The following is a 17134-nucleotide window of genomic DNA, read 5'->3' as shown; positions in this document are numbered from 1 at the left end:
ATTTATTATCAGGAATTCCAGAAACCCTTTGGGCTAAAGATAAATTTGACATTGGAAAAATGAAAGATGTAATGCCTCTTCTTATCACACCAAAGACACAATATAGGCCATTTAGGCCTCAATACCCTCTCAGCAAAGAAGCTATAGAAGGAATTTCGAAAGTACACGCTGCGTTGGTTGAAAAGGGTGCTATTGTGCCCTGTCAAAATTCACCCATAAATTCACCTATACTTCCTGTGCGGAAGGCATCAGGTGAATGGCGTTTCGTGCAGGATTTAAGACAGGTAAATGAGGCCATTCAACCGCGCTCCCCGATTGTGCCTAATCCATCGACAATTCTATCGGAAATACCAAACAACGCTACCCATTTTACTGTGATAGATTTGGCAAATGCATTTTTCTCAATTCCAGTACATCCAGATAGTCAATATTGGTTGGCGTTTACGTTCAAAAATAAACGCTGGACCTGGACTGTAATGCCGCAGGGCTATACAGAGTCTCCAACTGTGTTTACAGAAGAACTTTCTAGAAATTTGGAAAGTTTCGTCCCACCAAAGGGGAGTACATTAATTCAATATGTCGATGATTTATTAATCTGTTCTCCAGATAAAGCCTCCTGTGAATGTGATACACGTGCATTGTTGAATTTTTTGTCACAGAATGGACACAAAGTGTCTAAAAATAAGCTGCAGTTAGTCAAAGAGGAAGTGAGATATCTGGGCCACCTAATCTCAGCAAATGGCAGAGCATTAGGCCTAGATCGAATTGAGGCGATCCGAAAAATTCCGAAACCAATTACAAAATCACAAACGATGTCATTTCTAGGAATAACGGGATACTGTAGACCATGGATCCAAGATTATGCTGAAATTTCAAATCCTCTCCTCATTGCAGCACATGAGGTTCAGAAAATGACTGATCCAGTAACCTGGACAGAGGAACGTAAAATAGCATTTGAAAAACTAAAATTGTCACTTGCTACTGCACCTAGCCTAGGGTTAGCTGATTATACAAAAATTTTTGAATTATTTGTATCTGAAAAAAAAGGGTTTATGTCTGCTGTTCTAACACAACCTCATGGCGATCGTCGGCGTCCAGTAGCGTACTATTCGAAACGATTGGACACTGTCGCACAAGGAATGCCACAGTGCCTACGATCCGTAGCCTCTGCAGTCGAAGCAGTATTGGCATGTTCAGATTTGGTGGCTTTCCATCAACTAATAGTGCATGTTCCTCACGCAGTACACGCTCTGTTAGTGCAGTCAAGGACAGCTCACCTCAGTGCTGCCCGATCACTGCACTGGCAGAACGTCCTACTCACAATGTCAAATGTCACATTGAAAAGATGCAATGTGTTAAACCCATCTACATTGCTACCGACTGACGAAGACGGGGAACCCCATGATTGTACTCAGGTGGTAGAAATAATGACAAAACCGCGACTTGATTTACTAGACACACCATTGCCAAATTCTGAATTGGTTTATTATGTGGACGGATCGTGTCTCCGAAATCCACATACAGGATTGCTTTCAACTGCATATGCAGTTTGCACAAAATTTGAGATCATTGAGACCGAGTGTTTACCACAAAATCATTCAGCTCAAGCAGCAGAACTTGTAGCACTTGCACGTGCATGCGAATTGGCTAAGGGTCATTCGGTAACTATATATACTGATTCACGTTATGCATTTGGTGTGTGTCATGACCATGGAGCAGTTTGGAAAAATCGGGGTTTCCTCACTGCTAATGGGAAACCGGTGGCACATTCAAAATTGATTGATAAATTACTCGAGAATTTATTAATGCCAAAAGAAATTGCTATTTGCAAATGCGCAGCACATATGAGGACCAACGATGAGGTATCAAAAGGTAACAATTTCGCTGACTCTGTAGCAAAAAACACAGCGCTGACAGGATGTAAACTGACTGACTTTATAGGTTTTGCATCCCTTTCTACCGACAGTACCCCAGTGCCACCATCATTAACTGAAATTCAAAGGCTGGGTACTAATCAGGAATTAAAGTACTGGTCAGTAAAGGGTGTAAAAAATGACGAAGGTGTCTGGATAGATACCAAAACCGACAAACCATTTTTACCCAAACAATTGTATCCTAATTTTGCAAATTGGGCCCACGGATTAGACCATGCCTCAAAAATGGCTATGAATGATCTGATAAGTACATCCTGGGTGGCTCCAGGATTTACATCAGTGGCAGAAAAATTTTGCCGAAATTGCCATATTTGCGCAGCAAATAATGTGGGAAGACAGAGTAAAAAAGCTATTTACTCTGCCCACCCCACACCTGACAGCATCTACAGATGGATTTCATTGAGTTGACACCATGTCAAGGGTATAAATACTGTCTTGTGATTGTTGATATGTTTTCAAAGTGGGTTGAGTGTTTCCCAAGCAGGAAAGCTGATGCTATGGCTGTAGCGAAAGCTTTGATAAGAGAGGTAATTCCTAGATGGGGAGTACCTGAGAAATTGTCTAGTGACAATGGAACTCATTTTGTAAATAAAGTCATAACTGAATTGGCAAAAGGGCTTCAAATAAATTTGAGAAAACATTGCTCCTATAGGCCGCAATCGGCAGGAGCAGTTGAGAGGTCAAACCAGACAATAAAGAACAAATTATGTAAAGTTATGGCTGAGACTGAAATGACTTGGGTTCAGGCTCTGCCCATTGTCTTAATGGCCATGAGAGCCCGAAAAGGGACGAGGACAACCCTCAGCCCACATGAAATTCTTACAGGTCGTCCCATGCGAGTAGGAATCGAACCTCCTCCCCAGGAGGGTTTGGCGGGGGTAGACGAGCAAATGAGGAAATATATATTGTCACTAACCAAAACTATCAAAACAATTCATTCCCAGGTCAAAGCTGCTTTGCCGGTTCCAGGTACAGAGACACAGCACTCTTACGAGCCAGGACAGTGGGTCTGGATCAAGGATCACAGACGCAAGGCGTGGTACAACCCGAGGTGGCTGGGTCCGTATGAGATCATTCTAACAACGAATACAGCAATCAAAGTTTCCGAGCGTGACGCTTGGGTTCACGTGTCACACTGCAAGCCCCACCAACCGCCATCCAGAGGAAAGTAGGGGAAGAAAAACAAAAGGACGTGCTGGTAACGTACCTCCTCTGCCTACGAGGGAAAGACCTTGCTATTGCTCGCAAAGAGCAATCAAGGTGAACATGGAACGTTTCAGACGTCTGTGGGGCCAACGCGACGACCAGCACACCTGGGAACGAATGTGGTCTGAAAAAGTGTTTAAATGCAGCATATGTGTTATTATATCTGCCAGTGTGGTGATGTTGATTATATTGCTGTTCCTGTTTGAATTTCCTCCAGGATGCGACCAGGGTAGAAAGAAAAGGGAAGTTATGCCTGTTCATCATGACTATTCATCCGACACAGAAAGAAATCACTATGAGTTAAATTTGTTCTGGAAATATGCTAATTATCCAGCTAAAAAACTAGCACCCAACAAAGATTGTTATGTCTGTGCACACTCCTCCTTCTCTGCCGCTTATCCATATCCTCTGTTACCAGAGCCAGTAGAGGGTCATCAATTGAAGTGTATTCTGTCTCAGGTCGCTGGGCCAGGGTCATCATGTGCCCGGAAAATTTTCCGTAGGAGATTCCCTCCTGAGTGTTATAACGTAACTGTCCCACCACCGATTCTCTCACTCTCTATCGAGGGGAAGAAAAGGATCTGGCCTTTGCCAGATCAGAAATTTAAAGAGTGTTACAGGTCAAAAAGGGGAACTCAATTTATGGGGATACTTAAGGGATGTGAGACAATCCATAATGTTAGCTGTGATGATCCCACAGGTATGAGTGATCACCTGGCAGGAGGGGCTTACCTCATCCTGGACCACTACTGGTTGTGCGGTCATACTGCATATCCCAACTTGCCTGTATCATGGCGTGGTCTCTGTACTTTAGTGCAGCTCAGAGCAAGAATTAGAGTTGGTTATGTAGGGAAGAAAAGAAGGGAAACAAGGGCTTTGAGAAAAACTAGTGATGACACTTGGTGGCGACATGACATTTCTGACATCCCTGAGGAGAGCCGTGTAATTGCCAGAACATCTCAGTTTTGGAAGGCTTTCCTCATCCATAATGCTGTAACTGACTCAATGAACTGGATTAATAGAATCCATTATGAATTATTTCGATTTGCAAACGACACCCAATTGGCTTTAGAACTCTTAAAAAATGAAGTGGGGGCTCTTAGACAAATGACTCTGGAAAACAGAATGGTATTGGACGGAATTCTCGCGAAGGAAGGGGGAGTGTGTGTAAAACTTGGAAAAGAATGTTGTACTTTCATTCCAGCTTATGATGAGGATGGGAGTTCCATCCCAAAAGTGCTGGACGATATGACAAGGGTGCGGGATGATCTGTGGCAGGATGAGCAGGCAAAGAACAAACCAATGGGGTGGGACTTAGATTGGATAGCTGATGCCTTCCGCAATGCTTTTGGTAATATCTTCGGACCCATACTTAAGCTCTTGTTACCAGTAATTGCTGCCTTGCTCATGGCAGTAATTATTATTGGGTGTTTGATCAAATGTATCCGAGCTTGTCTAGGAAGGTTCATCAGAAGCATTGTCTGGGGAGGTATTGGAAGTAGGAGAGATGAGGAAGAAGAAGAAGAAGACTCTCACTATGAGCGGTTGCATCCGGCTGTCCGTGGGCCATTGCCCCCGATCGGCCGGATGCGGTTGAGCCCGATTGAGCAATCAGAAATCCAATACCGTAATTTTGCTATTGCACGGGGTCTGCCAGATGTAGTTGTGGCCAATCAGTCTGATAGAGAATCAGTAATTTGATAATTTTTCAAAATCAATAATGTGATGTACTAACCAGATCAGATTTTTGGTCATAGAAATTTATGACCAGAGGGTGGAAATGTCGTGGAAAAAATTATAATAGACAAAGTCAATCATGTCACTAACCATAAAGTTCTGATTTTATATTATAATCAGTAAAGTTAATCATATTACTAACGTTCTGATTTCGTATTTCTATCAGATATCATGATTTCAATATTTCTCTCATGTGATACAATCTATCATGCTTCCTACTTCTCTGTCTGAAGACGACTAAAACTTTCCATTTCTTATTCTAACAATAAAACATAATGAGACTTACTTCCTTTATTTCAGGATGTAGCCATCAGGCGTTCTTTCCACATGATCTAACCATCTAACAAATATTTGACCCAAATATAACCTTGGTCAGGTTGAAGTTTGACAATGAACTAAACGTTCTGTTCCTTGAACATATGCTGATGTCACTAACAAAGGAGGGGGGCTTGCTTTAACAAATGTGACAAATCATGTGGGTAGAGCGGGACAATGATTTTTTGCTTAGTGATGATGATTCTATTTTTGATGTGTCTGGCTTTTCCACTATAAAGCCTGTTGTATTCTTTGATTAATTTTGAGACTTCTCTGAGTATTGCTCGAGAGGACTCCCAGCTGAAATAAAGAGCATCTAAAGGACATTTACTGAAGTCTGTCTGTCATTTAAGCTGCGCAGAAAAGGAGTTGTTAAGTAAAGGAAAAAACTCGAAGCTAAGATGTCGACTGTAGACGCAAGAAAGCTTGAGTAGAGTAGTTTAGCAAACTCGAAGCTAAGATGTCGACTGTAGACGCAAGAGAGCTTGAGTAGGGTAGGATTAGTAGAAAAACTCAGCGGTTGTCGATTGTAGACGCAGGGAGCTGGAGTATTACAGAGTGAGCATTTTAGGAAAAGTGGATAGTCAGATTATAGGTTAGCATTAGAAAAGAAAATTCCACTACATACCCCATCACAGGCAATTGTTGAGATTCGCCTTCAACGGTCAGGTATATCAATACACCATCCTGCCGTTTGGACTGTCCCTAGCACCCCGTACATTTACGAAGTGCACGCGGCTCTCGCCCCCCTGAGAAGTCAGGGGCTGCGAATAATGAACTATCTGGACGATTGGCTTATATTGGCACAGTCAGAGACAGAACTGCTGTCTCACAGAACAGTGCTTCTCAGTCACCTGCAAACCTTGGGTCTCACGGTCAACTGGACCAAGAGCTCATTACTGCCCAGCCAGTCAATTTCCTTTTAGGAATAGAACTGGACTCGGTGACCATGACGGCTCGTTTATCGACACAGCGCGCGCGCCGTGTTCGCCACCTAGTCGCATCTTTCCAGAAGGGCAGCTTTCTGCCTTTGAAAACATTTCAAAGGTTGTTGGGCTGAATGGCATCAGCTGCAGCGGTGCTTCAGCTGGGCCTACTGCGCATGTACCCGCTCCAACGCTGGTCGGCCAGAAAATCAGAGTGACTCAGACCTGCATAGCAGCTCTGCAGCCCTGGTTGGTAGCCGACTGGTACCAGCAGGGAGTGATGATGGGAACCATCTCTTATCGGAAAGTCATTTCGACAGACGCGTCCAACTCGGGTTGGGGCGCGCTGTTCGAGGGCAGACCGGTCTTCGGCCAGTGGTCAGACCAAGAGAAGTGTTTTCACATTAACTGTCTGGAGATGATAGCGGTCGAGAACGCGCTGAAACGCTTCCTCCCGTTCATACAGGACCAACATGTTCTTGTCCGTTCGGACAATATGTCTGTAGTATCCTATGTAAACCGTCAGGGCGGTGTCAGACCCAGAAATCTCTGCAATCTCTGCAACGCCTCCTTATTTGGTCTCAGATGCACCTGCACTCGCTGAGGGCGGAGCTTGTGCCTTGCCATTTTAACGACGGCCCAGACAAACTGTCCAGGGACAATGTTCCCCCAGGGGTATGGTCCCTGCACCCCCAAACGGTCCAGAAGCATTGGCGCCTATTCGGCAGAGCGGAAGTCGACCTATTTGCGTCAAAAGACAATGCTCAATGCCCGCCTTCTTCTCGAAGGACGGGGATGCGCTGGCCCAGTTTGGCCCAGCCTCCCGCTATATGCTTTCCCTCCGGTCTCTCTGTTACCACAGGTGATCAAGAGAATCAGGGAAACGCGTCACTCGGTGCTCCTCATAGCCCCGCGTTGGGAGAATTAGATTGGTTCCCGGAACTAGCACGGCTGTCACATACAGCTCCGTGTCGGATTCCGGTGAGGGCAGATCTCCTCTCTCAGGCTCGCGGCATGATCTGGCATCGCCATCCTGAGCGCTGGTCTCTGCACGCATGGTTGATCAACGGGTACTCGTTGCCCTGCCAGAAGGAGTGATGAACACGATCAAGCAGTCTAGAGCTCCTTCCGCAAGAAGGCTCTTCGCGTCTAAATGGTCGGTGTTCTCCGGATGGTGCACCGACAGAGGTCTGGACCCACGGACATGCAGGGTGGCGCATCTGCTCAACTTCCTACAAGAGCTGTTGGATAAGGGGAGGTCCCCATCCACGGTCAAAGTATACGTGGCGGCTGTGGCAGCGTTCGCAGAATCGACGCACGGCCAGTCACTGGGAAGACATGAGTTGGTCATCCGCTTCCTTAGAGGAGCTAGAAGGATGAACCCGCCGTGCCCCCCTTCGGTTCCTATGTGGGATCTTTCATTGGTCCTCGAGGCCCTGAAAGCCTTTCCATTTGAACCACTAGACTCCGTGGGGTTGAAATATCTATCACTGAAAACCGTCTTTCTGACTGCACTGTCGTCAGTAAAACGTGTGGGGGACCTGCACGCGCTGTCTGTTAGCGCGTCGTGTCTTGAGTTCGGGCCGAATGACTCTAAAGTCATCCTCAGACCTAGACATGGCTATGTTCCTAAAGTGATGGGCACTCCATTCAGAGCACAAGTTATTTCACTGTCAGCTCTGCCAGCATCTGACAGCGAAAGTTATATGAATCTCCTCTGCCCTGTCAGGGCGCTGATATTTTATATTACGCGCTCCGCCTCCTTCAGGCGTTCAGAACAGCTTTTTTGTTTCGTTTGGTGGGCGCACTAAGGGTCTCGCCTCCTCGAAACAGAGCCTGTCCAGATGGATAGTGGACGCTATAGCGGCTGCTTACGCGTCAAAAAGTCTGCAATGCCCTCTGGGCATCAGGGCTCATTCCACGAGAGGCGTGGCCTCGTTGTGGGCATGGTCTAGTGGGATTCCTATCCATGACATATGTGTAGCGGCGGGCTGGAGCTCCCTGTCTACCTTTGTCAGGTTTTATAACCTAGAAGTTCCTGCCTTGCAGGCTAAACTGTTGTCAGTGTGAAGGAGAGGTGTATTCTCCCCAGATCATCCTGCTCAGATCACTCTCACGTGACTCAGCTCTCCTGGTTGAGCTGCACTAGTAGGGTATGTGCCATGTGCCTATACAGACCGGCGCGCCGCTCTGTATTCCCTAAGTGTGTTTATGTACAAGTGATAGCCCAAGTGGCTGGCCACCTTATTTTTCCACTTATGGGGTTCCCCTGAAAGTTCGGGGTCTCATGGTGGATGCTTGGCGCGCACAGCGTTGACAAAGTGTTCCCGTAGCGTAAGCTAAACTTACTCAATACGAGAGAACCTCTCGTAAGAGAACGATACTCGGTTACTAACGTAACCTCGGTTCTCTCTTGAGAGGGAACGAGTATTGCGTAACCGGCCATGCTCGCGCCACGAGCGACTTCGCTTCAGTCGACGAAAAGCCAGGGAAGTCAGCCTACAGCCCCTATGTTTATACGCTAAGCCACGCCCATTCTGGCGGGCTGTGACGCTAGGAAGGTGCGGGCGCCCTTCATTGGGCGTGACGTCACGCCGGGCTCACTGGTAGGCTGCAGCAGTTGCCCGCAGGGCAGACAATGAGCACGCGAGATGGCCTGCTCTAGGTCTGCTAGCTGCTGCACTGCGTTGACAATGAATACAAAATTAAGGATAATTTTTTGGCTTCAATATCTCGAGAAGATGAATCTTTCCCGTAGCGTAAGCTAAACTTACGCAATACTCGATCCCTCTCTAGAGAGAACCGAGGTTACGTTAGTAACCGAGTATCGTTCTCTCTCCAGTTCTATCATCCGCCATCTTGGATAAATTTTTTCACTGAGATTGTCGGAATGTATTCTGGAATTAATACATTTAAGAACTATGAAATTAAATGCTCATATTGAGTAAGGTTTTAAACACCGCCACACCTCACGTGGTGTCCCAGACGAGTCCAGGCATCCTAAAAATAAAAAGGGGAGAACAAAATCAAAAGAAATATTTTCAAAAAGTGGACAAGACATGCAGGATGATGCAGAAAGGCACATTTTTTTATACATTTCAATTTGAATACCTAATGCACGCACACACACTTGAATTAGAGGCTGCTTACCGCATTTGTTCACACAGACTCCTGACTCCTTGTTGAAGAGTAATGTTCCCTCAGGACAGAAGCAGCCCTCTGTATGCACTGTAATGGTTTTCCGCTCAGGTCTGCAATTAAAATACATCACCTGAGATTCATTCCAATAAACGTTTAGGAACAAATCTGCATAACAGGCTTTATTAACTCTTAAACTGCATAATAATGCTGACAATTTTGAAGTGCATATCTGCCATGTTCCTCAATACTAAATAAGCACTAAACTTTAATTTCCACAACTGTCTAAATTATTTAAAAATGTTAATTAATGGGCATACATATCATCACAGCTTGGTTGCTCAGCTGGGCCACAAGGATTGAAGACTTTATCTGCTGAACATTCAATATCTGGGGATAAAAAGACAAATACACTTAAATAACCTCCATAGCTTCGTAGAATATTGGGTCCAAAAGTCTAAAATATAAAAAAGGAATTTAAAAGGTACAAAAAACCTATTTGGGGTTTTGGAAAATCTAAAGAAACAATATGATATCAAATGCAACTTACTGCAAAGGTTAGTGTAGTTCCTCCAGTGTATGCAGACCCCTAATTGAGAGCAAGCCCTTGCGTAGCTCTGCAGACTGGTACACACCACGGCAGGGTTGCTCATATGACAACTATCATATTCACAACCTAAAAAGAAGTTTTCAGGGGACACATGGGAATGGCATCCTTCGAACAACCTGAGGAAGACAGTGGTAGTAAATATCACTTTGGAAGCTCCGTTTATTGAAATTTATAGTTAAAACACCACACAGAATCAACTCACTCGCTACGGAGGAGGTTGCATTCAGGATGGGCCTGGCATGGCTTAGATGTAGGATTGAGATCACCCCCAACTGTAGGCAAAGCAGTTGGTGGAGTGCAAATTTCACCATTCACACCACTGGCTGGCCAGTAATCCGCCATCACTGCACAGTCGTTCACCAAGATCCCTCCCGGGATCATGCAGTCATCAGCTCTGTTGTTGTTGCATGTTCCTTAGTGAGAATTATTTGGAATAATTTAGATGAAAAATGCATAAAAACAAACCCCTCGTACACCATCCACATTGTGATGTCACCATCCATACAAAAATCAGGGGGTGGCTAACTTACCACAGTGACCTTGTGTGTTGTTTCCAAAATGCTGGAATGGCAGGTTGACGCCAAAGCCAGTGGCTCCAAATGTTATATCAACACCCAGCTGTGGAATACTCAGGAACAAGTCTAGGCCTGAGCTTATAACCCTCACACCATTAAAAGCATATGGCAGAGTTAACTTAACATTGTCCTTAACAGCCTGTTAGCACAAGAGACAATTACAAGAAAAACATAGGATACTTATACTGCAATGCACAAAAAGAACATGTTTCATCATTCCAAATCTAGAAAGTCTCACCTCTAGGTTTGCACCTCCGATGAGATTATGATTTGTTAGTGTTATGACTTGTTTGTTGTAAGACACAATAATGGATCTGGGACAGGATACATGCTCCATAGGGTCACAGTAGACATTGTCAATGTAGATCTTTAAATGGTATTGAGGCCTTATTTCCTCCATTAATATATAAGTGCAGTTTCCTTGATGACTGTAGAAAAGTCCATCAAATGTGATGTAATGCGGGTCACCCCAGGCTTCACAAAAGCCTACGAACAATAACAAAAAGCCTTCAGATATTTGAACTGAACAAGTTACCTAAATTTGGTGTATACTGTGTATATTAACTGTTGACATTTGAAGAATTGAATATACAACCACTTTTTCATTGTAATCTGTGACAGTCAAGCAGGTGCCAATTACGATTCATTTTATTTACTTGTGCCACATCAAAGCAGAGACTTAATGAAACCTAAGTAAATCACGCATAATAAAATGTTTTTTTTTAAATATGTTTCTTCTTTTAAAACGCTAGATGTTCAAGGTGGAAAAAAAAACATTTTCTAGTAATACATTCAAATGTAAGCACTTTTGAAATCATGAAAGCATAACAGTTTAAATCAAGCACATTTGGCATCATTGCTATTTATAAAAATTGTGAAGACCAGTATACTCACAGTCACATTGGTAATACTGGCAACAGTAATGCTCATCATACACAAGCACAGGTTTTTTGCCATTTTCACAGGTGATGTTCTGCAATGGAGGGCATTCAAATGGGATAATTTCAATAATGTTGTCTTCTATGCACCTCGCCATGGTGCAGTTACACAGGAAGAAGGTCTCGTTTGTCTGGAGATAATGAAAAATACACTGGAATTAGAAAGACTGATACATGCAAAATCACGATGTAGTCTATGTTGTTCTCTTGCGAGAGGTTCTCTCGTATTGCGTAAGTTAGCTTATGCTACGGGAAAGATTCATCTTTTCGAGATATTGAAGCCAAAAAATTATCCTTAATTTTTGTATCCATTTTCAATGCAGTGCAGCAGCTAGCAGACCTAGAGCAGGCTGTCTAGCGTGCTCATAGGCTGCCCTGCGGGAACTGCAGCAGCCTACCACTGAGCCCGACGTGACGTCACGTCCAATGTAGGGCGTTCGCGCCTTCACAGCGTCAAAGCCCTACAGTATGGGCTTAGCGTATATAAGCAGGGCTCGTAGGCTGTATTCTCTGATTTTCATCTCTTCAGCGAAGCTCTTGCATCGCTGGATCTTGAGAGAAGCCGCCACCGTCGAGGAAGTGACAAGCCAGCCCAGGACAGCGCTACAAGAAGCCGGCCGTCTACGCCACCTTCAGCCATCCGTGCGAGCTACGCTATCCGGCGACCTATCCTTTTTACCTCTAACATCACTCTAAAAGAGCAGCGAGCGTCTTTTTCAAGATGCCTCGCACTTCCTGCGGCTCGTGTGGAGCCACGATCAGCGACAGAGACTGCCACTAGATCTGCGCTGTCTGCCTGGGCCAGGAACACGCAGCCCTCGCCCTCTCGTCTGGAGGATGCAAGCTCTGCGACGCGCTTCCGATGTTGACCCTGCGTGCTCGACTTGAAGCGTTCAACCCCACTCCACCCTATGCGGGACCGCGCAAAAAGAAGCGCCGTTCCCATAGGATGCCGGAGCCTGTGGCCACCGCGACGCGCTCGCCGGATTCCCTCCCTCGAGCCTCCCTCTCACCTTCTCCGCCTCCCCTCACCGACGCACAGCTGCCGCCCACGTGCCTCAATGCCGTCGCTTCTAAGGACGAGGCCGAGGAACAGGCCACAAAGGACTGCTGTTCCATCCTGGCATCGGACAGCGAGGAATGGTCGTCTCACCGCTCCTCCGCCTCTTCGATCCAGGAATCCAGCCCGGACCCGGAATGTCGTGGAATGCACCTTTCTCCACGAGGCTCAAATCCCACTTCTCCGCGTCGCTCTCCCAAGTGGACGGCGCCGCCGAGAAAGGATACTCTGCCATTCGCCCTGTGGAAGAGACGGTCGCAGCGCACCTTTGCCCGCCCTCCGCGAGATGGCGCTCAAGGTATGCCCTCCCGTCCAAGGCCTGCAGAGCCACATCCGCCCTTGACGGCTGCGCATACACCGCCGCCGGACAGGCCGCTTTCGCTCTGTACTCGATGGCTGTGCTACAAATTCTACAGGCTGACCTCCTCCGTGAATGGGATGAGAAGGCCCGGGACCCAGCTGCCGTTACAGACTTGAGGAGCGTGACGGATCTATCACTCCGCGCTACCAAGACCGCAGCTCAAACCATCAGAAGGTCTATGGCCGCGTTGACCATCACAGAGAGGCACCTCTGGTTAACATTTGCCGACATGAGGGAAACCGAGCGCGCAACCTTCCTGAACGCGCCTCTTTCCCCTACCGGTCTCTTCGGCCCAGCGGTGAGCGGGCTCGTCGACCGTTTCTCGGAGGCTCAAAAGACCACGCAGGCCATGAATCTCTTCCTGCCTCGACGCTCGAGTTCCTCTACAGGCCACTCACGTGACCCGCCGCCTGCACGAACCACCACTCAGCGTCCATCGGAGCCTAGCCAGCCTTCGCAGCGACGTCAGGGCAAGCCCGAGCACGCGAAACGTTCCTAGCGTCAGCAGGAAGGAAAAGACGGCCGAGTCCCGCTGCGGCCGGACTGCCGTCAAAGCTTTTCTCTCTGTCAGTCCCCTTCAAACAGGCTACTGCAGTGGTTCATTTAGCAGACAACGAGCCAGTAGAAAACCCCTCTCGCCTGCACACAAACGCTGTTTTCATGGCGACCCAGAGAAATCTAATAAAGAGTATAATTTCTGGTTATCCGGCTCACGCCGATGGTGTTTTAAGTGTAGAGAAAGTGCCCACTTCCCAGTGTTCACCCCTACACACAAGCACACACGAAGTGATAAAAGGGCGCTACCTATTCACGGCAATCGGGACACCTCTTATGTATCAGCCTGTCACGGCTGTCAGCGAGCTGCCACTTGCAAGCACAGAGGGCGCGCGCCGCACTCACACCTCCGGTTCAGTTTCTCGACCCCGCAGTGTGCGGCGATCAGAACCCGGAGACCATTCGCCCCCTAGCTACATGTATATATGCAGGGGAAGCCATTCCAGGGGTTCCAGAATGGGTGCTGAGCACAATAAGGCACGGCAATTCGCTACAGTTCACTCGCCGTCCTCCACGCTTTCAAGCGCGGACCGCGACAACTGTGAATGCAGAAGTAGCACATCTACTCCGCGCGGAAATAGCGAAGCTGCTGTGCAAAGGGGCCATAGAATTGGTACCGCCTTCTCTGAGCGAGTCAGGCTTCCGCAGCCGTTATTTTCTCGTACCCAAGAAGGACGGAGCCCTCAGACTCATCTTAGATTTGAGACGTTTGAACAAGGTGCTTATGAAAAGACCGTTCAAAATGCTCACAACCACAAAAATCCTCGCGTGCCTATTTGCCTATTTCCAGATTCAGATAATACCCCGTCACAGGCCATTCTTGAGATTCGACGGTCAGGTTTATTGCATTCCGACATGCATTCCTACCAGGAATTCACTAATGATAAACCATGGTTTACTGGGAAACTCAAACACCTTCGTCATGCCAAAGAGGATGCTTACAGAAGTGGGGATAAAATCTTGCATAACCAGGCCAGAAACAGATTGACAAAGGAGATCAGAGTTGCTAAAAGGAACTACTCTGAAAAACTGTTTTCATCCAATGACCCATCATCAGTCTGGAATGGCCTGAGGAACATCACCAACTACAAGTCACCATCCCCCCGATCTGTGGACAATCAACACCTGGCTGACGATTTAAATTCATTTTACTGCAGGTTTGAAAAGCCATCATTCACACCTCACACCCGGTCTGATTCACCATCACCTCCTGCACTCCCATCACCTCCTGCACTCCAACCTTCAATACCATCATGCCTGGTCTTCTCACAGCCAAACTGACCCAGCTCTCCATACCATCCTCGATCTGTCAGTGGATCACCAGCTTCATGACGGACCGGCAGCAGCGAGTGAGACTGGGGAAACACACATCCAAGACTCTCACAATCAGCACTGGTGCCCCCCAAGGGTGCGTTCTCTCCCCATTGCTCTTCTCCCAGTACACTAATGACTGCACTTCTAAAGACCCCACTGTCAAGCTCCTGAAATTTGCAGACGACACCACTGTCATCGGTCTCGAGTGACGGTTACGAGTCTGCTTACAGACTGGAGGTGGCCAAGCTGGCTGTCTGGTGCAGTTATAACAACCTTGAGATGAACGCGCTCAAAACAGTGGAGATGATCGTGGACTTCAGGAGGAACAGCCCAGCACTCCCCCCACTCACCATCATGAACAGCACTGTGGAAGCAGTGGAGTCATTCAGGTTCCTGGGCACTGACTCACTGTGAAAAAGGCCCAGCAGAGACTGTACTTCCTTCGCCAGCTGAGGAAGTTCAACTTGCCACAGGAGCTGCTGATTCAGTTCTACTCAGCCGTCATTGAGTCTGTCTTATGCACATCCATCACTGTCTGGTTTGGTTCAGCTACCAAATCAGACATCAGGAGACTACAACGGACAGTCCGGACTGCGGAGAGGATTATTGGTGCCCCCCTGCCAACCCTCCAGGACCTGTATTCTTCCAGAGTGAGGAAGAGAGCTGGTAAAATCAACACAGACTCCACTCACCCTGGACACAACCAGTTTGAACTGTTACCGTCAAGACGGCGACTCAGATCACTGGCCACAAGAACATCTCGGCACAGGAACAGTTTCTTCCCACAGGCCATTTCCCTTCTAAACAGTTAACATATCTCCCAAAGCATATGCCTGTAAGTGCAATATTCCCACTGCTTAGTGCAATATCTTAAAAATTCAGGTTATATTTATATTTATTCATACTACACAAAATACTGTAAATATGTTCATAATCTGTAAATGTTTATTCTGACAAAACCCAACTGTGACCATATATTTTTATAGTATTTTCATATTTTTTATAATTTTATTTCTAGAATTTGTATTACTATTTGTATTACTATTACTTGTTGTATCTGTATTTGTATATGTGCACTGGAAGCTTCAGTAGCAAGGAAAATTCCTTGTTTGTGCAAGCACACTTGGCAATAAAGCTCTTTCTGATTCTGATTCTGATTCTGATTCTGATCAATACACCATCCTGCCGTTCGGCCTGTCCCTAGCACCCCGTACATTTACGGAGTGCATGGACGCAGCTCTCGCCCCCTTGAGAAATCAGGGTTTGCGAATTATGAACTCTGGACGACTGGCTGATTTTGGCACAGTCAGAGACAGAACTACTATCTCACAGAACTGTGCTCCTCAGTCATATGGAAAGTTTGGGTCTCGCGGTCAACTGGACCAAGAGCTCATTACTGCCCAGTCAGTCAATTTCCTTTCTAGGAATAGAACTGGACTCTGTGGCCATGACGGCTCGTTTATCGACACAGCACGCGCCGTGTTCGACACCTAGCCGCGACTTTCCAGAAGGGCAGCATCATCCCTCTGAAGACATTCCAGAGGATGCTGGGCTGTATGGCTTCAGCTGCAGCAGTGCTTCAGCTGGGCTTATTGCGCATGCGCCCGCTCCAACGCTGGCTCAATGCTCGTGTGTCTCGCCGAGCCAGGGCTGCCGGCTGCGAACAAATCAGAGTGACTCAGACCTGTATTACGGCTCTGCAGCCCTGGTTAACTGCCGACTGGTATCAGCGGGGTGTGATGATGGGAGCGGTTTCGTACCGAAAGGTCATCTCGACAGATGCGTCCAACTCAGGTTGGGGTGTGCTCTTCGAGGGCAGACCGGTCTTTGGCCTGTGGTCAGACCATGAAAAGCTCCTTCACATAAACTGTCTTGAAATGATAGCGGTCGAGAACGCACTGAAGCGCTTCCTCCCGCTCATACAGAACCACCATGTTCTAGTCCGATCAGACAACATGTCAGTGGTTTGGTACGTGAACCGTCAGGGCGGCGTCAGATCCAGGAACCTCTGCGATCTGACAGAACGCCTCCTCACGTGGTCTCAGCATCACCTGCGCTCGGTGAGAGCTGCACATGTGCCAGGCCACCTGAACGACGGCCCAGACAAACTTTCCAGGGACAACGTTCCCCCAGGGGAATGGTCCCTGCACCCCCAAATAGTCCAGAAATGATGGCGCCTATTCGGCAAAGCGGAAGTCGACCTATTTGCGTCAGAAGACAACGCTCACTGCCCAATGTTCTTTTCGAAGAACGAGGACGCACTGGCCCAAGTCTGGCCCAGGCGCCCTCTGTATGCCTTCCCTCCGATCTCTCTGCTACCGCAAGTAATCAAGAGAATCAGGGAAACGCGCCACTCGGTGCTCCTCATAGCCCCACGCTGGGAGAATCAGATTTGGTTCCCGGAGCTGACGCGGCTGCCACTAACAGCCCCGTGGCCGATTCCGGTGAGAACAGATCTCCTCTCG

General features: G+C 47.2%; 1 protein-coding gene across 1 annotated transcript in view; it reads right to left on the bottom strand.

Moving 5' to 3' along the window:
• Positions 1-17134, bottom strand: part of LOC143721274 (uncharacterized) — a 58080-nt gene that overhangs the window by 9683 nt on the left and 31263 nt on the right. Inside the window, exons 27-34 of the mRNA XM_077211561.1 lie at positions 11336-11510; positions 10680-10927; positions 10397-10580; positions 10069-10279; positions 9807-9982; positions 9577-9646; positions 9269-9369; positions 9087-9118 (exon numbers count right to left, since the gene is read on the bottom strand). Of these exons, the coding sequence (XP_077067676.1) occupies positions 9087-9118; positions 9269-9369; positions 9577-9646; positions 9807-9982; positions 10069-10279; positions 10397-10580; positions 10680-10927; positions 11336-11510 (1197 nt within the window). The remainder of the gene's footprint in view (positions 1-9086; positions 9119-9268; positions 9370-9576; positions 9647-9806; positions 9983-10068; positions 10280-10396; positions 10581-10679; positions 10928-11335; positions 11511-17134) is intronic.

This window comes from Siphateles boraxobius, unplaced genomic scaffold (assembly GCF_051911475.1).
Source record: "Siphateles boraxobius isolate OS27281-9 unplaced genomic scaffold, OSU_SipBor_1 65, whole genome shotgun sequence".
In the NCBI taxonomy this organism is placed as follows: Eukaryota; Metazoa; Chordata; class Actinopteri; order Cypriniformes; family Leuciscidae; genus Siphateles; species Siphateles boraxobius.
The sequence above is the reverse complement of the archived record's forward strand: the minus strand, read 5'-3'. Positions and strand labels throughout refer to the sequence as shown.